This window comes from Sphaerodactylus townsendi, linkage group LG13 (genome assembly GCF_021028975.2).
Source record: "Sphaerodactylus townsendi isolate TG3544 linkage group LG13, MPM_Stown_v2.3, whole genome shotgun sequence".
NCBI lineage: Eukaryota > Metazoa > Chordata > Lepidosauria > Squamata > Sphaerodactylidae > Sphaerodactylus > Sphaerodactylus townsendi.
The window spans coordinates 38,531,550-38,559,243 of record NC_059437.1 but is presented as its reverse complement, the minus strand read 5'-3'; the positions used below and the strand labels follow the sequence as shown (position 1 = coordinate 38,559,243).

The window sequence follows — 27,694 nt, the reverse complement described above, 5'->3', positions numbered from 1 at the left end:
CATATTAATGAATTTTAAAAGAACTGCTTATGCAAGCCATATAGTGAATATCTATCCCTTACTAGAAAAAAAAGAGGGTGGTAGATTGCTGCACTCTGAGCTATATTAGCACATGTATCTTAATTTCTGCCATACAAAAGATAGGGTAAAAACTGTGAAAATAGAGCATACAGATGTTCTAACAAGCTACTATTTGAACTGAGTCATAATAACCAGCAAATTTGAATATTAAGTTAAACTTCATATAATGGAAAATACTCACCTATTCAATAGAGTATTATAATTGTACACATACTATGTTGTACATGCTTGTAATACACAACACACCAAAATTATTATTTGTTCATAATTATTATATAATGCTTAATACTTAAATACATGGCTAAAGTAGATTTTGGGTAAAAAGCATTTTGTGTTTTCCAAAAGCAAAATGTTCCATTGTTTCAGTGCACCAAGAGCATAGATTCAGGGATCCTAGAACATCCTTTTACTAAATTTTGTTTCCCTCCTCTGAAATGTACCTATCTGCTAAAAAATCAGCGGAGGCATCTCATTTTAGCTTCATGCGACAAGACACTCAACATTTCAAACTGTAAGGACTTTGGGAGCTTACCAAATTCCATATCAGAAAAGTCCCCTCCATTGGAAAAATCTCTTGAACAGTTTCCATTCATTAGTTTATTGTTGTTGGACTTAGAGTCTGAAGCACAAGCTTTGGCCACTGACTGTACAAGATGTTCATCATCAGCATTTCTCCAGCCCCACCAACTGACTTCAGGCTGCCCACAACGGGAAATGACAGCTCCGTTGCTCTGGTGCCTGTGCAGGAAAACAGAAATCAAACCGTTGAAACATCGAAAGAGGACCCCAACTCCAGATGCTGCTAGAATAAAAAGATTTAGGAATTGCTGATTCATTGGCAGATTCCAGAAGTGATTCAAGCTCAAATGTTTATAATGCCTGCATGCCTCACAGAACAGTAATTGATAGAGACAATTTTGACTAAAACCCCAAGGTATGATTCTGTCGGGACAACAGAAGCTCCTCGGATGGTCTGGCATTGCTGTGGATGGGTGTGTTGGAGGAGAGGTCTAAAAGAGTTTGTTCATGTGATATGACTACGGTTGAAACACTTGACCATTCTTTGTTTCTATGCCCTAAATACTATGGCCGTTTCCATACGGCGAAAGGTACTAGCGCCCGGAAGCCTGAAAGGCATGAGACGCATGGGCCGGTCCTTGTAAAACACACCTGGGCAGCAGTAGCCGTGACTCGGCATTAACTGTCCGGACCTCCGGTGTAGCCGACTAGGATTCAGCCCTCGCAGCGCCTGAAGCAGCGCGCCAGGTAGGCGTCCCCGAACCTGCGTATAATGCGAATTGAGGGAGGCGACATGAAACGCTGCCGTTAACGACAGTGGCTTCATGCAGCGCTGGGAAGCGGCTCTGGAAACTGCCGCCTTCATACCACGAGCAGGCGGCGGCTCGTTAATGCGCCCATCGGCGGACCTGGAGACGCCCGGTGTTTTGCGTCTCCGGTATATACCGATGCAGAAACGGCCAATAAGATACGCATGAAATACATGAATTCCATTTTCTTGCAATGTTCTCAGTGGCATGAGTGTTATAAGATACCTAATCTCCTGAACAGCTCTGATGTGCTCTTTTGTGAAACTGTTGCAAATTTTATACTGGAAATTAGTAATTTTAACTGTATTTCTTAACCTTGTTTTGTTTTAAAATTTTGTCCTGTTTTATATGCCAATAAAGGCTTGTGTTGTGTTGTTGGGTCTTCCAATTCTCCCTCCTGCTGCAGACTTCCTTTCAGTTTTTTTGACCAGCAGGATCATAATTATAAGGAAGCACAAAAAGCTGCAGTAAGAGAGGGAGGTGGGAAAACTGACTTCCAACTTCACCCTCACTGCTTAGCATGGAAAGTTGCTGAAACGTTACCAGAATTGGCTGATACGCCATTCCTCAAAAGGTTGCTTTAGAAATCTGTTCAGAAACATCCATCAGTCCAAAATGCTGCACCGGGTTTTTGTTAGATGCTGGGTACAGGCATCATATCACCCTCTGCTGAAAGATTACAGGGGCCACCCATTTGCTTCTGAACACGCTGGATCTTACCTTTAAGGTTTTGAATGGCTGAAGGCCAAGGTACTCAAAAGACTACCTTCTCTTGTACTCTCCAGCCTACCAGTTAAGATTCTTATCCAAAGCCCTGCAGAAGTGAGGTAAGGTTGATGGGAACCAGAGAGTGCTTTTTCAGTTGTAGCCCTGCACCTTTTCAAGTCCTTGAGGCTTGCTAGATATTTACTTTACTGTCTTTTAAGATCAAAACATTTTTCTTTAGCCAGGTTTTTCACTGAGAAGTTTCAGTTTTCAGTTGTTTTAAAAGGCTATGTGATGGTATTCAAGGAAAATATTTCAAAAAAATTGAATCAGCATGTTACGATTTGAATCTGCTTTTGTCTAGGCAAGTATGTGGACAAACGATACACATCTAAAATTGAGCAGCTGCCAGTTTAGTCCTCGAGAGAGTAAGTGAGATGCACAGCTGAGGTTAATTCAGATATGCATTTTGTTCGGAACAGACCATCATGAAAGCCCATGCATAGTTTTATGTAAACTATGCATCACCAAAGCCAGGTATCTTGCTACGGGCAAATGTGAGATATTAGAGTTAAGACAACATCTGTCATACAATATTATTTCCAACATGCAACTGGTCGTTTGTGTGTGTGTGTTAAATATTCCTCCTACAAAGCTGATTTAATATGACAGCTTTGAGTCTGGGTACACGCTCCCTTTGTAGTAGGAAATTTTCAAGAGAGAACAAGGACATTCTTTGAGAGTAAAAGGATCCAAATCCTTCTCCATACTAAAACATATTGTTCATTAAGAAAATTGTTTTAATTTGTTTACTATAAATGGAAGATCTGGAAGGCAGAGTGTCATAACATGGAATGCAGAGTGTCATGACAGGCAATACTATTCTTATATATACACAGATGGATCACATGGATATTCCTGAGTATTTGAAAATTTAAGTACTGCAGCAAATATTCAGTTTATGTATGGAGACAGTGATCCTTTTCTTAATTTTTCTCAAGTATGTTGGTTTTACACAAAGTCAGAAGTGACTTGATAGTGTATACACACACTACTGTGGTTTTCCAGAGATTTCCCAAAACCCTGGCTGATTTGGCTTGCATCAGAGCAAGTCAGTGGTTGGCTGCCTGAGAAAGGAAAGTTTAAGCTCACTTGTGCCTGTTTGAATATCAGTGGGGCTGACTTGGACCCAGAGCAATGAGATTTGAGGATAAGATTACTGCTTTTATTTTACCTGTAAACTACCTGTAAAATCTTACCTGTAAACTACAGCAGGGATGCGCTTCCAAGATCGGAAGCTTGCCACACTCTCCAGCTCTTTGTCTGTGATCCAAGCAGGAACAATGAGTTCTTGAGGGTAGCTACTGCAGAGTCTATAAGAAAGAAGAATGTTAACAGAAAAAATGCAAGTGACAGGCTAACAACCAACCAACCAGGTATTTATAGCTCATATTTCACCATATCCAGCAGTGCGAAGCAGTGTTTGAAATACACACAGCTCAATGAAAACTGCCAACCTGCTAAGATTTGTCTTTGGACCCCCTCGAACAGGTTTATAACTGCTGAAGTTCAGCTCAAACTGCATGGTGCCCCTTCCTTGCCCTCTGCTGTCTTAATGCTCCAACAGGAATAGAGAAGATTGGTTTCACAAAAGGAAAGTCCACCCTGGACCACTGCATGACACTGGAAGCACTTGCAATCAAACATCTTCACAAAGGAAAATCCAACCTATATGTAGCGTTTATTGATCTCAAGGGGGCTTTCGATATGATCCGACCAAACCTAAAGGCGTTTCAGCGTTAGAGCCTCAGTAACAAATACATGGTTAGCTTTTTATATAGAGAGATGAAATGCTGTATACCGCCCTGAGCCTCCGGGGGAGGGCGGTTTAAAAATGTAATAAATAAATAAATAAATAAAATAAATAAACATTACTGACAGTGCAAGGCTCAGCAAAAAGATTCTGTCTCAGCTGGAGCCATGACTGATCTGCTCCAGAATACCAGTATTGACACCATCTAGCCCAGGAGTTTGCAACGTGCAGCTCTCCAGATGTTCATGGACTACAATTCCCATCAGCCCCGCCACTTGGCTATACTGGCAGGGGCTGATGGGAATTGTAGTCCATGAACATCTGGAGAGACGTAGGTTGCAGACCCCTGATCTAGCCGATGATCAGCAGTCTACAAGTATCCACAGAACTTACTTGTACTTCTCATTGATATTGGAAATCCTCCAGGCATTGTTCATATCAAAACCCATCCTTTCAACTTCGTTTTTAAATCTTGATGTTACATGATCCCCTAAGGGTAAAAAAAGGGACAAAACAGCATTTTTTTTTTAAAAGGGACCATTTCTCTCACTGATTCAGAAAGAGAAAAAACAGACCTGCTGAATTTCTCTCCACTGCAAGAAATCTGTATTCAGTATTGGTCTGTGATTTCAATAGTTCTCTACACACACACAATCGATACTCAACGGTTTCATTAACGGTTTTAAGATTCAAATCTCTCTAGATTTACCCTGGAACTACCACACTGATGTTTCAACAGATCAGATGCAAGCACAACAGCTAATAGAAGATCAAGTTATATGAGTTAGTTCTGCCAAACTCTCAGGAAAGGTTCAGATGACATTGTCAAACCTCAGGTATGAACTACAGAACCTGCATCCATTTTACTGCAAATGTGATAAACAGCTGCCAAATAATACATTTTCCACCCTGCGTGGGCATGGTACCCAAAACAGAACAAGTGTCATGTACAAAGATGCCTTCAGAAAGCCATCTCCAGCATTTCAACTCCTTTTAAATTTGGTTATATCCACTTACTTGACTATCATTATTTTTGTGTGTGTGATGCTCAAAAGGAAGGAAAGTTTACAGGCCAGGAAACAGAACAGGTATATAATTCTCCTTTCTACATTTTTGCTGACCACAAGATATTTTTCCCCAGAATTGAACTCCCATAAAACAACAACTCACAGTATGTTAAATACATGTGGGTACTTTAAGATGCTCCTTGGTTCTCATAGGTACCAGGGATGATCTCAAAAATAGTAGTAATATATATTTAGCCTTCACGCAAGATTTTTAGAGAGATGTGGGAGAGACAGCAGGGAGCATTCTTATGGCAAAAAACACAATGAAATACAGTCCTCAAACAAAGCCCACACACTGCTCTGAACATTCTTACATCATCTGGAAAATGGAAACAATTGCAGTCCACTGTGAAATGCATTTTGACCTGCCCAGGTATGTGTAATAATAACCTGCAACTAAGACCATACATCTCCTTTTCCAAAGTGTGGCAAGAAATTTTTTAAAGGAGAGGCATACAAATATTTGCAGGATATTAGTGAAGAACAGGCCTCCCAGTAAGCAGGCAGCAAAGATGAGATGTGCACTATTTGGATACCCCAAGAGTTTTATTCATGGAATCACTGAAGTCATCTATGGAGAAAACCACCACTGCTACAGCACATCTGAATTATTTACTTTCATTATTCATGGCACACTTTTCTCTGTGAGACTTAAGGTGGATTATATTGCTTTCTGATAGCATTTTTTCTGTTAGCATTCTGGGTTTTTCTATTCTATTGAGGGGGGGGCGAGAAAAAGAATTGGTTTTTATACCTCATTTTTCTCTATCATAAGGAGTGACAAAACTTTGCATTTGCAATCTGGTTCCTGCCTTGCTTGCTGGTACCATATGGGATAACCAAACAAAATTTCTGGGAGATGCCCACTTTAGTCAGTGATGATCCACCTGCTACTTCACTATGGGTACACCAGATGAAATGGTGGTGTCAGATCATAGCCTTACTTAGCATCTAAAGGAAGGCGTTTCCCAAGAAGATAATCCAACATTGCTTGTTTCCCGGCACTCCTCTGCCTGGCTTGCCTTTGTCAGAAGAAAACAACTGGGCTGCTTTTCATGATAAATCAGACAGTGCTGATTCAGCTGCTAGATAAAAGCCCCTTTAACTATGGAACAAGTTTTCACCAAGTATGGCACCAAAACCCTGCAGCCCCAAGCCTCCAGCTCTACAAAAACACAGCTCCGTGGACTGTATTTCATTAGTTAATGTAACAACTGAATGTATTACAGCCGAGCAAACCATCAGCATGCAGGCAATAATGGAACTGTCTCTCCAAGGTGTAGTCTCTAGCTAGGTCAGGTTTCTTCCCCACTCAAAGGGGACAACTTAGCCTTAGTTCTGAGGCTTACAAGTTTAGCTGCTTTTGCTGTTGAGCTCCTGATCCTATCTCTCTTTTCTGAAAATTTTGTCCTCCACTGTTGCTCCAAATTCTCCCAGGCAAAAAACTAATGCAGCCCTAAAAACTATAAGAAGTTAACTGATATTTGGGCATACAATATTACTACATCATACCTGGTCTACACAAATCACCATGCTGTTCCTTCTCACTAGCATACACCTCCATACACCAGGCATGGTAAGCAAATGAAAACAGATCTTCTATCTTTGATGGAGGGCGGATTGCATTATTCAGCCGTTTCAGCCATTCCTGACACTGCTCAAAGGTAGAAAACTGACACCTATTAAAAACAGACATATATATTAATTTTCACCCAGTGAGATCCAAGCCATAGTACTCACACCAAACCAGAGAAGAAAACACACTGGCATTCATGAGCTTATTTAATGACAAACAACTGTATATAGTAAATACAAAAATGCAGTATATTGCCATAACACAGAGAACATCGTTAAGTATTGCTATGCATGATGATCTGGAAAAGCAACACATTGTTTTTAAAGTATTACGTTAATCTCATGTTTCTTCTGAACAAACTTTCATTCCTTTTCTACAATAATGTAATTTCCCCCCCAATTCACGCAAAGCTGCATTAACATCATTTTCTTGCATTAAGAGACATATCCAGCATATCTTTGCCATCTAGGTCTAAGCTATAGAAATTTCAAATTAGTTCTAAAGGGCTGGATGTCAGATCAAACCAGATTTGCCACTAGTGAAAAAGGGAGGAAAGAGGTCTTCTATGGCCACCAAAAGGTTATACTGTGAATCATGGGACTGCATGGACAAAAGACACAGAAGCTGTAATATGCAGAGTATCTGGTGAGAGGGCTCTGAGACTGAGAAAGAGAACTGACGGGATCTGGGCCACAATCTTAGCAGGAAAGAAGGGCTTAATTAAATGGAAGCATGACCCCAAGAGCTGGAATCCCAAAGGTGGGGAAAATGAAGCTTAGCCCAAATTTAGTATTTTCTGATTTAAATGAAAATTGGTAGTTAGTGCCTGAAAGATTGGCTCGTATATAACTACAATTGGTAGTTAGTGCCTAAAAGGTTGGCTCATATATATCCGCAGTTCTTATGCCAACAAAGGCTTATGAATGATATATCCATCGTATCAGACCTATCCTGAAAATAAGCCCTAGCATGATTTTTCAGGATTTTTGGCGGTGCAGCTGATCTGGTCATGTGGGGGGTACAAAATCATGGAAAAAATAAGACATCCCTGAAAATAAGCCCCTTTGGAGCAAAAATTAATATAAGACCATGTCTTATTTTCAGAAAAACACGGTAGAGATGTTCCTCCAGTAGTGTAGATTTCATACACAGATTTTGGACCTGTCCTATTAATCAACTTTCCTGGCAACAAATTCTGAATATTATGTAGGAGCTTACAGGGCACAGTGTGCCACAAGAACCTATAGCTATGCTGCTCTCTACCTAGAGCAGGGGTAGGGAACCTGCGGCTCAAGAGCCGCATGCGGCTCTTCTGCCCTTGCACTGTGGCTCCACGAGCCAAGCCGCCGGCCCCATCCTTGCCCGCCCTGCAGGCAGCAGGGCGGGTGCACCAACTGCCCACGGTTGGCTGGGCTGCGCCACGGGCTTCCCCTCTTGCCCGGCCCGTTGGAGCGGGGCGGGTGCTTTCCCGGCGGCCGGCAAGGCCGAGACGCTGGCTTCATCCTTGCCCGCCCTGCAAGCAGCAGGCAGGTGCATCCATGCGCTTCTCAGAATGAGCGGAGTAAAAGGTAAAAAAACCCCCTATATATAGTGTTATCGTTATTTTAAATGTCAAAAATTATTTGCGGCTCAAAATGTTTTTTTTTTCCTGTGGAAAACGGGTCCAAATGGCTCTTTGAGTGTTAAAGGTTCCCTACCCCTGACCTAGAGGAATGTATTAAAGCCACAGACTGGGAAATACTAGTCACCCTATCAACAGCAATGTGACAATGTATTGCTTCCCAATGGAAATCAGAAACATCTCCTACAAGTGACCGGATTTTGAGAATTTGGAAAACAGCATCAATGGCTAAGTTACCATACTGATGTATATTCTTAAGGATCTTAGTCTAAAATCAGATAAATTCCGTGAAAAACTATCAATGTTTACAGAAGTGTGGAATGATAAAACCAGACATGGAATTAAACCTTTCATTTTTAATCGCTGTAATAACAATGAAATACTTCTGAAATGTAAAAAAAACCTAAAATCCTTCTTGCCAATTAAGATCCTAATCAAGCCATGCTCTCTGTACTCTATCACCAGAGGTAAAATTGTGGACTGTTAGAAAGGCCTTTTTTGGCTCATTTGATTAGTTTTAGTGTGATTTTTACATGTACATTTTATGGTTTTATTTAATCGTATGCTGGAAACCACCTCAAGCAGTTTTTTAGGAGAGGTGGCATACAAATGCTTTAAAACTAATAAACTGACACATTCTCAGGGGCTTCCACAATTAATATCATTAAACAACACTGTGAAGAACAAAGCTGAGAATTAAGGGCAATAGTGGATGATGGTGATGAAAAGAGCTGCATTGTAACAATAGAAATACACTGACAGAGTACCAGAAATAGAAAACACTTTTTGAAAACCACAAAAATGAACACAGGATAGTTTCAGTTCAGCTCTAACAGGGATACTAGGATAGGGTAGACTCAGGGAATTCCCAATGTCTTCAAACATAAGCTGGACTGGATTGTGAAATGTTCTACTGGATAAGTACAGATAATAAAATGTTTCCCTTAAAGAGGGAACAATCCATAAATATTTTTAAAAGGCCACTGACCGCAGTACTGCCTAACCTCTAAGGCAATTTATACGTACCTTATCACTTTACAGTCCTTACAAGTCAAATGAAGCTGAAATATGTCCCGGCATTCAACGTTTTCTATAAGCTGTAATGGAACCTGTGATTAAAAAGATTAAATGACTTTACTCAAAGAAGCTCTGAAGTGGCAGTTTCTCGGCATTCATCATTAGGATTTATTAGATAATTAGGAACCTGAAATGAGCTATTACTCTAAAATGAATGAATGCTCTCACTCATTGCTTCCCAAATGAACAGGCACCATGTGTTAAATCATGAAGAAGGCTACATTCTTGGAAACATTAGCGAAGATATGAAAGACCATATTAATTTAACCCACCCACCTGCTTTGACCTTAAGTCACCGCTGCTCTCCACTCCCACAAACTATACCTTGTTGCAAAACAAAACCACTCCAAAAGCTGGGTGTAAGGAGAGAGATCTTCACTGCATGGGTGATATAAAAATCGACCCTCTCCAGCTCTGATATTGGCATCACCAGAGGAGTGAAACTGAACAGTGCCCCAACACACAGCTCTTCTACCAATTAGGCTGAATGGCAGCCTCCTATATACATGGGACAAAGTGAAATGCCACATCCACAGATCTTGTGGAATAAGTCAAAATCCACCCTCCTTAGGCCATGATTGACTCAGAATATGCTGTCAAGCACCCAATGGTGCATGAAATGTACTCCTCCAAGTGAAGTGATATACAGGCGTGCCCATCAAAATGATGTGCATCTTGCTAGCATTTATAAATTCTGCATTTCATATCTCTTTGTAACTCCGCTTCTGGTGGAAACTGTGCACTCCCGTCAACAGAAGAGCAGCTAGTAAGATCGAGTAACAGTGGAGGCATTGTCTCCAGAATTCATCGCATACACATTCACCATACAAATGCAGAATGGATGGTCACTGAAGCCAGACTGCAACAAACAGAGAAGATCGCGCTCCTCTCACCCCTTACGCTGAATGGAAACAGGATGGCAACAATTCCACAACAGGTAGGGAGCTACAGGAGACAACAACTTGTTAGATTAATAGGAATCACACTAGTGGAGAAAAGGAAGTACTATAGTGGCCTTGCTGACTGGGCCTCCTTTCACGGCTAGGGCTTCCTTCATGTACTTCTGCCATTGAACCAAGAAGATTGAAACAGAGCCACATGTGGGCTTGGGCCTCAAAAATCTCTCTGGCACAGAGGAAAGCCCTGCCACACTGATGATTTAAAACTCTGAAGACACAAATATGCAGGTACAGGTGATCTGGTAAACATGATATATTTGCAGAAAGCTTTTGCCAAAGTCCCTCATTAAATGCTCATAGGAAAACAAGCTTGCTCCAAGAATTTTCACTTTTAAGTCAGTTTCTCTCTTCCCTTCAGTAAAACTTTCCAACATCTAGTTTAAAAAGCTTTCTCTACCTTATTTGTTCAAACAGATGTTCCTTAGCACCCTCTCGACGTTCCCCCTGGCCAGTCCCTTGCCTTCATTTGTTCTTTAATGTCTTTCTTTCCTTCTGAACAAACTTCCTTTATCAAATATAGCCTTCTGCATCATATGCTACAAAATTTGGCACAAATGCTTCCTAGTAAAGATTTAAATATCATGCTCCATTATGTCTTCTGGTCATGCATACCACTTCACTTTGTCATGCAGATTCCACATGCCCTTCCACCTTTCTTGGTCCATTAGACAGTCTAAACCTCTTTTCCTTGACCAACTTCCATGCTTGAGTGTATCACAAATCATGTCACACCATGCAATCAGTTTACTCTCCAAATAGCAGTCTGCTGAGTCTGACAGACATATACCAGTTCTGAGTAGGAAGCAACCACTTAGCCTTTTAGTGATCATGCAAAGCTATCCAAGTTGACCAGAATCATTCTCTTAAGAGTAACTGCCAGTACCTTAAACTAGCTTTGCCTTACCAGATGTTAGGGCAAAAAAGAACAATGCTTCTGAATTTGCTGTGGTTTGTAGATAAGAGCTAATTCTAGGGTATTAAATGCAGGGGGCAGGGATCAAGACATTAATTAAATAAGAGGGGGGAACCGTCATTAAAATTCTCATCTCTGACTTCTCAAAACCTACTGTGCCGTATTTCAAAATTCAGTTCAAGGTCTTAATTCTTTGTGGTGGCACTCAAAACCACATAAACGTATTAATTTCTCTACATTCCCCAGATGCTACGATTCAAATGTCTTTTTAAACTGAAGCCAACCAAGAGACCAGTCTGAGCATTCAAATTTAGGTTTGCACAGAAGTTGTCGCTTTTGGGTATACAAATGATCCCATGGATGCATGTGTCAACACTTTTGAAAGTCACAATGCCATCAGCTTATTGCTTGGTCTACTGAGCCTTTTGTCTTTTCTACAAGGAACATCAGCTTCCTATTGTTGGGTCATCCATGAATTTATCCACTCAAACGCCTCATGCACGATAGCTCTAGCCTCTACTGCAAGGTGAGCACACTGGTCAGCACAAGTTTATTCTGTTCCAAGCAAAGGTGCAGCAGGAAAAAAAAAGGTTATACAGCATCACTAGTTTACTTACTGAAGTCTCACAAGCAGCAAATTTACAGACATTCTATTGAATTATAAACAAAGAACAAAATTAGGGTAAAACCAAGAGGCAGACTTCAGACAATTTTAACTATATTTCACCTCCGCTACCTGCGACGTGCCAGACATGAGTAGCTAGGGTCCTAGTTGCTACTGCCCTACCCAAAATATCCAGCAACTTTAGGATCATTATTTTTTGGGGAGTCAGGTAACAAACCAAATCCTCAGACTTTCAAATCTAACATTACAAGCTAGGTGCCAGTAACTTTGCAAGGAGCCCATTCCATTTTCATGGCTTATTAATGCTCACCCCGTAAGTATAAAGACCTTGTAGAATAAAATTTAATTATGGTAATCACACTAGTAAACATTATGTATATTTATTTAGTTCAGTAAAGGCAATAAACTTGCTCCTCAGAGAGCTGAAGATGACAGCAATATTATATGTTCAGTAAAACCTGAAGGACTTGTTTGCTCAGAAAACTATCTCAGAAGTTCTTTGGATTTTCTAGCATGCATGTGAATGTAAACATAACTGACATACTAGGATCAGAGCACGAGACCAAATCTTACAATAGAACGACAGGCTGAATTGCAATCTACCTCATTTCATTAACGTTATGAACATGACTCACAGCTTGTGAGGAGACATGAAGCAAAAGAAACATTACTTGAGGTGTCAAGTATGGTTTGCAGCTGCAACCAGGAGAACTGTTGTAACTTGAACCTGAAGGATTATGACATGGAAGCCAAAATACATGATTTTTAATCATACGAAGCGTTTCTTGCCCTAATCAACATTAAAAACCATCAAAGAACTGATCACTAAAACTCAGATTGCCTGACCACATTAGCACAAACACACAAAAAACGTAGAATCTCTTTCAAGCAGTGGAACAGCTTTCTCCTAAATGAAATTCAGTGAACTGTAGTGTTGTGTAGAGCAGAAGGGCTGCCCCTGCGTAAGAAAAAAACCCTGCAAATGCCACATGTGCCATTTACAAGCCAGGGACTTTTCAATAAGTGGACTTCTGAACCTACTAACCTACTAAGAAGAAGAAGAAGAAGAAGAAGAAGAAGAAGAAGAAGAAGAAGAAGAAGAAGAAGAAGAAGAAGAAGAAGAAGAAGAAGAAGAAGAAGAGGAAGAAGAAGAAGAAGAAGAAGAAGAAGAAGAAGAAGAAGAAGAAGAAGAAGAAGAAGAAGAAGAAGAAGAAGAAGAAGAAGAAGAAGAAGAAGAAGAAGAGGGAGGAGGAGGAGGAGGAGGAGGAGGAGGAGGAGGAGGAGGAGGAGGAGGAGTTTGGATTTATATCCCCCCTTTCTCTCCTGCAGTAGACTCAAAAGGGCTGACAATCTCCTTGCCCTTCCCCCCTCACAAAACACCCTGTGAGGTAGGTGGGGCTGAGAGAGCTCCGAAGAACTGTGACTAGCCCAAGGTCACCCAGCTGGCGTGTGTGGGAGTGTACAGGCCAATCTAAATTCCCCAGATAAGCCTCCACAGCTCAGGCGGCAGAGCTGGGAATCAAACCCGGTTCCTCCAGATTACATACACGAGCTCTTAACCTCCTACGCCACTGCTGCTCCTTGGTCTAAACCTACTAACTCAATCTAGCAACCTGGTCTAAACCTACTAACTCAATCTAGCAGAGTGCTGGATGAAGGACAGTATGATTCACTGCATATAACAGCCCCAACAACAACAACAAAAAACAGAGTGACATCCCATTTCAGTTTCTTTCAATTTCCAAGAAGCCTTACCTTTTCTCCAATTTCGAACACACATATCCCAACCCAAAGAATGCTTGCCAGAAGGCCCTTTCTGCATGGGCCAATAAACACGACTTAAGGGCGGGATAAAACCGAGGGGGGGGGGGGACTTCACATGGATCCCATTCCTGAAGTGAGTCCACTCCGCGTCCGTCCATCCCCGCAAACCCAGTTTTACAAGAATCGCAATTTGCCACGCAGGCACTGCTGCCTCCAGGAAGGCTCTGGGGGACCATGCGTTCCTGCCTGAATAGCTGCACTTGTGGAGGGAGGTAAATTTTTTAAAAGGTTTTTTTTAAAGCACCTCATGCGAACGGCTGAGGGCAATGCTGAGTTCGTTTATCCTGGCTGCAACCTGGTCTAAATTTGATGTGGGGGAAGGGCCTTAGAAATCCAATGCTCCATTCTGCAAGTGGGGCTACATATTTACTATCAAGGGGAAACTGAGTCTTACTATTCTGTTACCTGTTGCCATTATTTCCCGATGTGGCAAAGATATTCATATGGAACTACCAATGTCTGGCGGCATATAATGGAAGCTGCAGCTCATGTTCCTCCAACAAGCTTACTTGACAGAGTCATAAGCAAAATTGAAGAGCAAAGGCAGAAACCAACACTTACATTCACAATGGATTCCTTAAATTTGATGTGAAGCCTGTAGTTGGAAAGTGCAATAACGGCCTCTTCTGCTCGTCCCACATATTCTGTGCTTTCACCGTGAAGTTCTAGAAAAGGGACCTACAGAGCAAAAGGAAAGGTCAACTTAAAAAAAAACCCTCTTCAGCTCAGTGGGTGCTAGCATACACATCCCGTAAGTATAAATATGAAACATGACATGACAGATTTGTGGCACTGCTAGAACAAAGCTTGAGTCACAGAAAGACAAAAGAAAGAGGAGACATTCTGGTGGCAGTTACTGCCGCTTGATAGTCCCATAACAAAAATTACGGGACATTAATTTAGAAGGGAGTTAAATTCAGAAGAAACTTTCAGGATCCCTTCCATATAAAGACAGTGCATGGTCACCATTCTCAGAAAGCAAGGGTTCACAGGAGGGCAGATTTTGTTAAATGTCTACCCTAAATAATTTGGACTCCTACAGATTTGCACAACCCCTGCCTGGAACCAACATTTTCAGAGATGAGGCTTAGCCTAATATTAAATTTGACAGCAATTTTGGAAAGGTGGAGGAAGACTAAAACCTTAGAAATATTCAGGAAAAAGGCTTTTTTTTTACATTGTATGCAACTACAAGAAGAGCTCACTTACTTGGATAATTTATATTTCACCCTCCCGCTCCTCACTCACTCATTTTCTCTCACGCACACACATTCACAATCACAGAGAGAGAAATTTAAAAAATTCACACATTATCCTACGGAAGAACACTACCAAGGTGAAGAAAACACAGTCACAAAGGCCCTCAAAAGTAAATGATTACAGCTTTTGAGTAATAGTAGTTGCAGGAAAATTTCTGACAATGAAATGCTCCATTTCCTAGACCCTTCAACTCAATAACAAATTAAATGTGCAACCACATTTCTGAAGTATGCAATAAATTCTGAAGAATGGTTCCATTACACAGATTAAATCAAACCCATTTAACTTCTGCTGTCTGGTTTTGGCAAGAAGTAAATGCAATTAGGCCTGCACATGCTATGAGAGCAGAAGACAGTCAGGCAGTTACCTGCAGATTCTCATCCTCTCGGATCAGCTGCTTCCTGGGGAAGATCTGATTAGCTTGGATGCATTCAAGGCTGTGCTGAGTCTCTTCATCCTGAGATTAAGATCATAAAGTTGATTCCACGGCATTCATACATGTTTCTAGTTAGTGCGAAGTTTGTCTCATGAAGTTTGTCTCGAGACTCTGACTTAAAACTTGGGTTTTTTTAACATGCTACTTAGCAAACTTGGATCTCCCTAATTCACAATCATTATCTATTCTGGCTGGAAACATGAGGAGATTCTTACATGATGCCCATAGGAGCACATGCAAATATGTGGATCTGGGCAAACAGATTTCAGAACTGCTACTTTCTCTTTCCCAGCCTCTCTCAGTTTCAATGCCTGACAATAGGATCTGCCTGGACATTTAGACACTGGCCCAAGGACAGGACTTGAGTAGCATACTCCTGCAGCTGCCAAGTTCTCTCCCAGGGTCTGAAATGCGGGCATGGAGGGGAAACAAAGGTAGACATCCAACTGTTGTTCATCTTCCAACAGCAGAGGATCAATCCCACCAGGTATCTCAGCATTTGCAAGCTTCCTGCAGGTGTCCTGCAGGTGTCCTGCACAGAAGCGGTACTGATTTAATGAAGCTCAACGTGGTAAAAAAAAAATACCAACCATTGCAACTAAATGCAAATGTATAGAACCATACAAATTATTTTATATATCCTTCACTTGCTAACCATGAAGAAAGGAGCTTTCGTTTAGGAGACACAGCTTTTAGAAGCCAGATTATGCATTCACAGTAAATCAAATGATCAGTTTTCACCTATAGTTCAAAACTACCCCATTCTAGGATGAAACCTGCCAGTACTCTCTTGCAACAGATCTCATTTAATTAACCTGAATTTTGACAGAAAAATACAGCTCCCATCTCAGATGCAGCATATTATCAGAACATGAAAGGAACAGCGTCCTCTAAATCACAGGTTTTTCAACTTTGGAAGCTCACCAATACGAAAAGTCTACATATAATTACTAAACCGATATAATTTACTAAACTAATTATAAACCCTGAGCATACAGCAAAAAAACAACTGAAATTCCATATTAAGGAACCCTAAACTAGACACCTATTATCCATGATGAACAGACAACTGGAATTCTTTCCTCAGACTCAAATATTATGATGAGGACTAGAAGGAAGTGTTGAAAACTAGAAAGGAGTCATGGCCTTCAAAACCAGCAAGGCTGGGGGCTCTGAACATATGGGAAGGGGAGGAAGATTTAGGTTTTTGTAACTCACTTTTCTCTACCTTAAGGAGTCTCAAAGCAGTTTATCATCATCTTCCTCTCCCCACCACAGACACCTTGTGAGGTAGGTGCAGCTGAGAGCGTTCTGAGAGAACTGTGACTGGCCCAAAGTCACCCAGCAGGCTTTATGTGCAGGAGTGGGGAATCAAACCCAAGTCTGCTGCTCTTAACTACTACTCCATGCTGGCCCTCCTATATAGGACAAGAAGAGTGGTGCAGGACTAAAAAAACCTTCAAACACATCTCTGGTGTCACTAACCACGAATTTTCAGACATCTCAGAAACCATGCAAACGACAGGACAGGAATAGCAATCTCTACTTAAACTTACTTTCTATCTGAGCCATTCAAGACGGGAGGAAAACAAAACTGGTAAGAGTGAGAAAGAATGGTCTCTCTCACAAAGACCACTTCAAGAGCTCCAAAAAGTGAGTAGAACCTATAAAATCAGTAGTAACAGTTGTTTTCCACACATCTCAAGCAGTCCCAGAAAAAAAGGCCTAGCCTCCAAGATTCAAGGGATGCTACTTGTCCCACTTGAATGAATGGAGAGAAAATATTTACACCGTACTGCAGAACAGCCACACGTTCAACTTGAATTCCCTGAATAACTTACTACAGCTGGCACCTACATATTAAAATTATGTACTCAAGTATGGTTGCAGGAAGTTTTACCAGCCCTCGCTCACATCAAGCAGAAAAGGACAGCAGCAGTATCTTCTGAAGAAACAGTGCCTGTGCTTAATTTAGATGTTCATGTAAAACCTGCCATTAGTAAACAAGGGCTGCCACTGGCCACTTTCTGGTGCTTCAACCTGTGTTGTCTTGGTCAGTCCTGGAAGGATTTACATGCTTACCATGACAGAGCCAGGTTAAGAGGCCAGGTCGTTGTCACCCTTCTTTGCAATACTTTTGTAGCACTATATATAAAGCAAAGTTCTGAAAGATAAACAAAAATCAGAAGTTGGTAAGCATAACAAAAAGTTCACCAACCATTAGTAAATACCATTCGTTTACATTACTTTAAGCTGCAGATGTCACAAAAACTTTACTCTGGGATCAGAACAAGCCAACGTCCTTGGCCCTGCACAGTCCCCTCGCTTCTCCCTTCATGTGCAATGCTGAAACTGCAAAGCAGAAAATTTTCTATAAACCATAATTCGCTGTGATGCCTGAAATGCTGCACTTTAACAAACTCCAGATCAGAGGCCCTTTCCACACAGCCAAGGGAGAGAGCCTGCATTGGAATTAATCATGCCGATGCAAGCTCTGAGGCTGTTCACACAAACGGCCCTGTGGGCTGCATTGCTGTTGGAGCAGGCTCCGTACAGCCGTGCAGCCCCCTTGCTTTCTGCTGGCAGTTGTCGCTCTGCTGTTGCTCTGAGGAGGCCAGGGGACAAGTCCCCATGGCCAGAGCAAAGGCTGCAGCTACGGAGGCCATGGGGCATGTCCCCTGGGCTCTTCAGAGCGACAGCAGCCAGCAGGAGGTAAGGAGGCGTTTGGGCCTGGGGAAGGGGAATACGCTGGCTTCCACCTGCTGCCGTTCGTATGGCAGCGGATGGAAGCCAGCGTTTGCAGAAAACCTCGCTCCCTGAGTGAGTTTAGAAAACACCGTTTGGGTGGGAACAGAGCACCGCTGCATCGATTTGGCAGCGGCGTCTGTGTGAAGGGTCCCCGCCAAAACGGTGTTTTACCAGGCTGAAGTCGTTGCTTTCCGCCCGTGCGGAAAGGGCCAGGGTCCATTAGGTTCCTACCCTCCTGGCTTTCCACAAGGACATATGTTTTATACTGATAACAGGAGCTGTACTGTAGCAAAATGTTTCAGAAAGATGCTTTGGTAAAAGGAATACAGATTGTGGGCTACAGTACTGTACAGTACTACTGTCTGTTGATGTAAGTATGATCTTCCCATTTAATTTCTGCATCATTTAACATGTCATGTTAATGATTATGCTTTGTTTCAGCTCCATTTTCAGAGGTCTGTAATCCAAACTTCATTGGTTTGTTTACTAGATGTCCCATCAAGTTGACTGTATCTGATTATAAAGAAGATAAAACAAAAAAATTGTCTTTACGTTAGTATGAGTATTAAAAAAAATTGTGAAAGATGTGTGAATATAACTTTAAAACTGTATTGTGTCCTTAATTTAATATCCCCCTAAAGAAGTACTTCACTTTGTAGCTAGTGGGAAAACTTTTGTTATATTTACATTACAAATAAAACTGACATAGGTTACATTTTTTGTTCTGTTTACTGAATATTAGATCATTTGTGTGCCTATTTGGGGAAGACTGTGATGATCAGTAAAAAAAAAGTCAAATAAATATGCTAAATCAGATCACATCATTTAGACTTAGAGCATCACAAACATTTCTAGAAAACCCACACTAATGAATGAGAAAACAATGAAAATCTACCTGCTCTTCAAACAACTTGATCTGTTCGCATAATTTAAAAGTCTACTCTCAGTTCTTTGTTTAGCATCTATCAACTTACCAGCTAGTAATACTCCTTCTTTCAAATAAGGTTCAAAAGTTGTTCAGATGTTCTGTTCTTTCACATTGAAAACTGAAAAAAAAACCACAAGGAGTCGTATTATAATCAAATTATAACGGTAGTTATCTGTTCAACCTACTCTGAAAACCTAATTGATCAAAAGTTATAAATAAAATTGAAGTTACATAGTCTACTAATTAACTCCCCTCGTTTCAAAATGGCATTTAAGTAGTCAAATTAAGGTATGCAAGCACCTTCAGTTCTGGGGGTGTTCCTGAATTCATCTCTGTCCTTTAATGTTCAGGTGACAGCGGTGGCCACGATGGTCTTCCAGAAACTCCGTCTGGTTTTTTGGACAAAGAGGACCTGATCACAGTGTTACATGCTCTGGTGATCTCTCAACTGGACTACTGTAATATGCCCTTGAATGGGGTTGCCCTTGAAGATTGCCCAGAAGCTGGAACTCGTGCAGCATGTGGTAGCTAGAGTGTTAGCTGGTACATCTGGCTGGACACAGATCACCCCAGTCTTTAAGGAACTGCACTGACTCCCAATTCACACCCAGGCTCAAGTCAAGGTGTTGATGTTCACGTACTAAGCCCTACTGCCTACCTGAAGGAGCATCTATACCCATATGCACTGGCCCAGGAACTGAAGTCACAAGGGGAGGTACTCCTCATGGTACCTCCTCCAGCCGAGGTGCAGGGAGTGGGTGCTCAAGGAAGATCTTTCTCCATGATTGCCCCCAGGCTCTGGAATATTGTCCCCTTGGAGATTCACCCTGCGCCTAGCCTTTATGTGTTTAGGTGCATGATGAAGACCTTCCTCTTCACCCAGGCATTTGGTTAGCCTCCCTGGACACCCCCTCTACCACTGCTGGTCTAGGAGTGGGGGAGTCTGGGAAATTTTAAGGGTATTTTTATTGTAGTTTTGTTATATTTTTTAAGTTTTTATTGTGGTTTTTAAGTGTTTTTAACTTATGTAAGTCACCTAGAGATGCTAGCATGAGAAGGGGCATAAATACTTATAAATTCTAAATAAATGTATCATTGCATGATAAAAAACCTCACGGAAAGCAATGATTTTTTTCAGGAACTGAAATATCAGTGGAATTTGATTATGGAGGTTTGTGATCTGACTCAACTGTCAGGCATCCCTGTTACCTCTCTCCTCTGCCTCACAAACAATTCCCCTCAAAAGAAGAAAAATGAAACATAACATGTTACAAATTCCAAGACTGCAAAAGAACTCCTTAAATCTATTTACCCTAGTTTATTCTTAGAGTAAAAAACCCTCAAATAACCTAAACTTTCAATGCTCAAGACTGAAAATACTCCAACACACAGCCTTAGAACAGCATACAACACAAAACACTACTTTACTTCAGTACTAATAACCTAATTAGATGCAATGTCGTAAACCCATTCCAATGCCACTCTTCTTGTATGTATTCAGAAGATTATATAGCATGAACACAACTGTGCCTATGAACAGCTTCCAAACCAAAAGCAAGCGACTGAGCACAGGTGACTGGGAATACATATAGCCTCCTTTTTCTACCAGACAACCAGGCTCTCACAACAGATAGAAGAAGGCATAAAGGGAAGAGCATCTGATGTTTTTAACAGCCTAAAGAAGCACTCTGTTGATGACCACCAAGCCACAGGCTAATAGCTGCAAAACACTGTGACACAGTGAGGAAAAGCACATCTAGCAAAGCTGCTATGATAGAAGATTGTAGATTCCTCCACAACAAAACAAAGCATGCCGGACCTTCTTTGTTGTAGAATGTTCTTTCTAGGTCCAAGTGCCCACCTAGCCCTGTTCCACCTTCCATTTGAAAGTTCGAAAGTGAAAAATGCATTTTGTCATACTGGAAAATGCTCTTGCATCAAAGCACCAAGTTCAATAATGGTTTTGACAAAATAATGGTTTTGACAAAGGCAGTGCGTAAAAATGAATAATTGTCATATTGGTTTGGGACTTCATTCTAATATGGAAGCATGTTACTTTCTCAACCGCTGCACCTCAACAGACCGAACTACCATCTTTCTGAGGAACAGACTATAACAAGACATGAACAGATTTTATTTATATTTTATTTATTTATACTTTGCACTAGGATGCATTTAGAAAACCCCAATCTCAGAAACTGGACATCCTATTTCTAGTCTTCCTTACCCAGTGTATTTGGTAACTAAAGGTAACTTCCACATTCAGAGGCAGTAAACTTCTGGGTACCAGTGCCAGGAAGCAACATCATGGGAAGGCTTTAGCTTTTAAGCCATATTGTTGGCTTCCCGTAGTTACCTGTTGGCAACTATGACAGACAGAATTAAATTAGCTGGCTCTACTTATGTTCTAAACCAGGGGTCTGCAACCTACGGCTCTCCAGATGTTCATGGACTACAAATCCGATCAGCCCCCGCCGGCATGGCCAATTGGCCTTGCTGGCAGGGACTGATGGGAATTGTAGTCCATGAACATCTGGAGAGCCACAGGTTGCATAACCCTGTTCTAAACAGTATGGTCATAACAGCTGATCAAATCTTGAAAATTTACAGGCAAGTTTCTCTCAGCCTCTTAAATTCAATGGATGGCCTTGGACATGGCATCACCTTAGGGCAGTGGTGACAAACCTATGGCACTCCAGATATTCATGCACTACAATTCCTATCAGTCCCTGCCAGCATGGTCAATTGGCCAAGGTGGCAGGACCTGATGGGAATTGTAGTCCATGAGCATCTGGAGTGCCATAGGTTCGCCACCACAGCCTTAGGGCTTGCTGCAATTCCCTATACTCAACCACACAGCAAGATTAGGATTGGATCTTCAACTGACACTTCCTGACATCGCAACCCATCACACAATGAATGTAACACATGAACTGGGAGACACTATGAGACCTCCTCCTGATCTCACTGCACCAGAAGGTGAAGTATTTTCTGAAGAGTCCTTTAGACAGCACCTCAGCAGTAAGAGCGTCTTGAGTTACTTCCAGTACTTCATGTACAAAAGTAAATGAAAAGAAACCACACACCACACAGAGTTACTTTTCAGGGTTTGTTTAGAAGAATTTACAGTGCAGACACTGGTAACCACAGTCCAAATTCCCAACTGAGCTCTGGAAACCAAGCCAAAGAGTTTGTTATTTTTAGATGACGTTTTATTTGCCTGAACAGACTGTCAAGAACCAGTTTTGTACTAACAAGTATCACAACAACTTTAATATTCTAAAGCTACGCTAAGGATTCAATTTTACTCACACTTACCTGGGAGTAAGACTGAAAGAACACCATGTGGCTGACTTTTGAGTAAAAATGCATAGAACTGCACTGAAGGTTTGCTGAGCCCCCTTACACTGCAAACTTTATCTCAAACCAACAGAAATGCACATGACTATGTCATAAACTGAAAAACACAATTTGCTGATAACATTTAGCACTATTTCCTCCTGCCTAGCAATTTTTGTTTTTCTGTACCAAATGGATGACTCTTCTATGACAATCCACCTGTTCAAATGGTTTTTTACAAGGGTTCCCCCACTTTTTTTACAAGGCTTATTAAACAGCAACATGTTCAAACTTAATTTATTCTTCCCCTAATACATTAGTTTCTGCTTATCCACAAAACATTCCACACTTTCAATAAACATCTCCTTTAAAAGTGTAGGAAAAGGTATACAATGTTCATAATTGAACGTGTTACACACACAGCATGTCCAAATTCACAAAATTAAACAGCCAGTTCTTCTATTCTTCTATACTTCTTGTAAGAGTACAGGTTCTATACCATACAGTTGGTCTTAAAGGCTCCACTGGAGTCAAAAAATTTTCTGCTGCTATTGCCTTGGTTACCAACTCGTCCTACTGTTGTGCAATGGTTAGGGGGAAGAGTGGAGCCAGATTATTTCTGCCTGTTGAAATCAGTGAAGCCATACAAGTCTTAACATGTAGGGTCAGCTTAGCCTAGCAGTCCCTCCGATATTGTGCAGTACTGTCTGAACAAGTAATTCAGCACCAAAAATTGCTATTTCTCTCATACCCTCCCTTCTTTTTTAGTAAAATGGATGTCTTACATGTAGACGCAATAAGTCGAAATATAGGAAGAGCATTGGCTAGGAGTAGGCTCTTTCATGCAGCAGTGGCATGTAGGAGGATAACAAGGGAGGGCCCCAAAATGCATATCCCAAGACATCATAAAATAGTCAGACGTGTGCCATCCTCACACTGGTTCCTAACTCTGGCAGCAAAGACTGTCAAAGCGGCGCAATTTCTCTGCCAATGAAGAGGGATGCTTCTTCACCATGAAGATTAAAAGGGGAGACAAGAGAGCAGGGAATCAAATCCGGTTCTCCAGATTAGAGTGAACCTGTTCTTAACCACTACGCCACTGCTGCTCCTGTATTTCAAGTTAAAGCAGCAAAAATAGCTTTAGGTTTGATAAGAAAGTTTTATCAAGTTAGATCTATAGGTGCAATAAAGGCAAATTCTCCTCCAAATTTGTTCTTATTGCTTCCCAAAATAGGATAATATGCATTTTCCCCAGAATTTCAATTTTTTTTTTGGTAATTTTACATTTCTAGGTCTCCCAGCAATAAATTCTAATACCCACCTCCTCCAAAAACAGAGGAGCCTCCAGGGCCACTTGCTGACCCTGATCAAGGAAATTCTATTTAAATATCATGTGGAATATAACCAACGATAGTTTTTCTCTCCAAGAATTTAGGAAAGAGATCTCTCAGGGAATGTTTTAAAACAACCTCAATTGTTGCAATAATCAAGAGCCTAATTTGTATGCAAACTATGCAAAGACTATAATGCTTTGAGGTCTTGCTTTTTTCTTTTCAATATGCATCAGCCCACCTTTATTTAGGAGAAGCTGGAGAGCTCCTTTGCTAAGAGAAAGTGGGGATGAAGAAGTTTACGGCCAGTTACAATCCAAATTGAAACATGCAGACTAGGTCAGTGGGAGGGAGCTCACAGCACAAAAGACGAAGGGCAGGAAAAAGGATTGCCTCCTTTGTAACAAATGCCTTCCCGCACGGATCACATTTTTATGGATATAACTTTTAAAGTGTTTTTACCTTATTTTTCTTTCTAACATACTGCTGATACTAGGCAAACGCTTAAGATAGCAAAATGGGTTTCAAATAACGTGTACACTGCTCTAAAATTTCTGGAACATCTTAAAACAACTTTTTAATAAATAAAAAGCCATGCAGTAATAAGATTCTCTTGGACTTGTATGTGTGCATTTGATTAAATCTCCTATAACATCTGATACGCTTCTTTGAACTTCTAACCAGTATGTCGATCTATTCCTATCTGCACTGCTGAAGAAATCCCACTGTAGCAGAGCTGTCCTTTCCGTTGTTGCCGCCTGAGTGGCTTTCACTAGAATACTTTCAGAGCGGCAAAGCTCCCACTTGGCTGGCATTCAAGTCTGACATCACACCTAAGAATGAGATGGCCTCTTTCCACTGCGGGTATAATGAAATAATTCCTACCATGTATTTCATTACCTTGCTTTTCATTCAAGACCTAAAAGCATAGTAAACGACACTTTAGGAAGATTAATTTGGGATTTTGGCAGCCTTAATTAGATAAAAAAGGATTAGAGCCCAGTGCTACTGTGGCAACCGCAATTTGTGCCGGTTACTTGTTAAGGAACTACTTGCAGCAAAGTTGTATTATGCTACTGGAAAAATGTATTTTCCACATGTGCATCAAGCCTGAATACTAAATTCAGGACGGAAAAATGATGATGGCAAAAAATGATGTGGCAAAGGTGCCACAAACAGCAGGAGTAGTAAGTTGATGGATAGTCCGAACAGCAACAAGATCTATAGGTGCAGTAAAGGCAAAGTTTTATGCCTGCCTTTCTGACTAAGGACAGTAGAGGCAGAAAACCTACTTCATGCCACAGGAGGCCTTATATGTATTTAAGCACACATATTTGAGCATAGAAAAATAGAACAGTCATGATTAGCTACTACTTTACTACAAGCTTTTTTTAATTGACTTTTTTTGTTAAAAGATTGTCCTGCCCCAGCACTATCTGGTACACAAGACCTTTTTTTGCCAAAAGTTGGTATATACCTGTGCTCCAGTCAAGAACAAGAAATTATATCTTATGTTCCTCCATAAAGAGGATGATGAGATATACAAGAGACTGAAATGAGGATTGCGGTTCAAATGAAAGCTACTGAGGGGCTCTGGGTAGACCACTGACATGATCTAACCTGTTCTCCCCCACCCTTCCCATAACTGATATAGCACTTAAAAGTTATGATTCTGTAACAACCACAAAATTTCTCTATGCAGATAGGCCACAACATGAGGAATGTCACCCCCATTATAGGAAGGTCCTCCATAGATGCAGCATGAAGAACAAACCAAACTTTGCAGAAAAATGACTGTGAGGTCCAAAATCAGTGCTATATTGAGCCTAATCTATACACTTAATGTACACGGTATATCTGTACACGTAAGTCTGCATCTGTACACTTAATGTGACTAGGCAGATGAAGCAAACTGTTTCCAAGGAGGTACTCACTCAGTTATGTTTAACTTTTTGGTCATCAGGGAACACGAATTCCATTGCACTGAATATAAGAACACAGTGGACACATGCATTTTCTGAACCACGCTGGTGACTCCTGCCCTAACCAAACGTTGAACAACAAAATCAGCACAATATTTATTAGTTACCCAATAGGACATTAACAGAACAATAAATGAATTTTCCTTACTGGACAGCAAATATGCTATAAGACATCCTACTTTCCAACACTGGCCTTACCTTCTCAAGCAACTTAAGTCTTGTGGGAAAGAGTAATATATTTTAAATCTGCCTGTTGCTGAAGGCCTGTTACACAAAATGTCAGTCCTGGGTTAATTCTTTCCATTAGGAGAGGAGGGGTGGACAAAGTACAGGTTCCTGCAATTCACCTCATAAAGATCAATATTTTAAGAAGGTATGATTGCTATTAGGGCAATATTTTATCTTAGAACTTCCTGAAGCTATACTTCCACTTGCCATCCATTTTACATCAATGCTGTTCAATGATGTTCAACAGCCACTTCTACTAGAGGAAAAAAAACAATTTTCTAAGAAGAGTCCCAATTCCCTTTGTATCAGATTTTTTTTTCTGAGCAGAGTGATGAAAATAACTTTACTAAGTGGTTCTGGCACCAGAGCATTTAAAACGCATGTAAACCTGTCATAGAAATTGCCTGACAACTAATCAGTAATGCAAAACATTTCCCCTTAAACCACACTGTTCCAAATACTAAATTTTTGTGCAAATATTTCACGTCACGTCTGATTACGTGCACTGGAAAAATGTACAACTACTACTTAAATCAGACTCAAGTCACTTCAGAAAAATGTGCAGTGGCTAGTTAAAAGGTGATTATAAAGCCACCCCCAGAAAAGAGCAATCACAAAAGGCACAATTTTATTGCAGCATAGTAGTATCTTTTCCCCAGTTTAAGTTATTGAGCAAAAAGCTATTAAAATGTTTCTTCAAAGCAACCGGACCTGGAGATGTAGTATAAAGGAGCAACATGTAACACAGGTGCCACAAGCAACAGATGTTTGCAGTATTCCTCATTGGGAGCATGAAAGCCCATGAGCCTTGATGTAATTCATAACTAGACCAACTACTTCAGCATAGTACTGCAGCATGTTTCCCAACTATGTAGCTTATAGAAAAAAAACAAAGCACAGAGGGGATGGAGTGATATTTGATCAATTTTGGAATATTTCTTCAAAGGCTGACAACAAATGGATAAACTCATTCAACATTTTTCTTACTGAGAAAGTGTCAGATATCAAGAGGACTGTCTACAAATTGGACGTACTGAATTAAACTTCTATTTACACAGTAGCTGTCAGTTTTTAATCATTCTGTATAGAACAAGATGATTCCCAAGGGAGCTACATGAAAACCAACACCTCTGAAACATGTGTTTAGATATGAGACAGAACGGGTTAAATTGAATTTATAAGCCAAAGCAACAACATGAACAACTAGCTCTACTCACCACGGCAGATCAATATTATATATTACAGCTACAAACTAAAGCTTAGCAGAATGCCAGTAGCAAGCAAACTATTAGATCTCAAAAATGTTTACTTTGCAAAAACAAGAAGGGAGGTGCAAGCAGAATTCTTTCTAAAATCAAAAGGTACATTATTTTCTGTGGGAGCTTGTCTATTAAAGAAAAAAAGGTTCACTGAATACAGACAAAGAGCATAATTTGATTATGAGTATGCTGCCAGACTATAATGCTCCTGTTCACAGCAAATTCTTGTTACAAGGAATATGAACAACAGAAATAACAGAAGCATTTGAGTTTTCCCCAAGTTATGAGCTTACTAAACCACATATGGTCCTTTTCCCGGGACAAATGAGAACTGAGAACATTCCCCCTTCTAGCCACACTGACTTATTTTCTCTATGGCCAGCAGTTTGGTTAGATTTCACGTTTTATGTTAAGTATTAATGGTGAATAAACACACAAGGAAATCTTATTTAAAAACTGTCAGCAATTGTAACAATATATTTCTTCACATGCTTATGATTATCAGCCCTTCCATGTGAGTGAATTCCACATGGAATTCCACAATTCTACAGTGGAATTCCACAGAGGGAAGAGATTGCTGCCTTGCAATACATC

General features: G+C 40.7%; 1 protein-coding gene across 12 annotated transcripts in view; it reads right to left on the bottom strand.

Moving 5' to 3' along the window:
* Positions 1 to 27,694, bottom strand: part of MTMR3 (myotubularin related protein 3) — a 67,407-nt gene that overhangs the window by 25,438 nt on the left and 14,275 nt on the right. For 6 of the 12 annotated variants that reach the window (XM_048513753.1, XM_048513756.1, XM_048513759.1 and 3 more), the window contains exons 2-11: positions 19,008 to 19,079; positions 17,368 to 17,449; positions 15,217 to 15,306; positions 14,151 to 14,267; positions 11,758 to 11,790; positions 9,218 to 9,300; positions 6,507 to 6,673; positions 4,321 to 4,417; positions 3,374 to 3,487; positions 614 to 819 (exon numbers count right to left, since the gene is read on the bottom strand). In XM_048513753.1, coding sequence (XP_048369710.1) covers positions 614 to 819; positions 3,374 to 3,487; positions 4,321 to 4,417; positions 6,507 to 6,673; positions 9,218 to 9,300; positions 11,758 to 11,790; positions 14,151 to 14,267; positions 15,217 to 15,306; positions 17,368 to 17,370 — 910 coding nt within the window. In that variant the 5' untranslated portion in view covers positions 17,371 to 17,449; positions 19,008 to 19,079. Of the gene's footprint in view, positions 1 to 613; positions 820 to 3,373; positions 3,488 to 4,320; positions 4,418 to 6,506; positions 6,674 to 9,217; positions 9,301 to 11,757; positions 11,791 to 14,150; positions 14,268 to 15,216; positions 15,307 to 17,367; positions 17,450 to 19,007; positions 19,080 to 19,261; positions 19,351 to 25,565; positions 25,674 to 27,694 lie in introns of all 12 variants that reach the window. The other 6 variants (XM_048513757.1, XM_048513758.1, XM_048513761.1 and 3 more) reach the window with 3 other exon arrangements.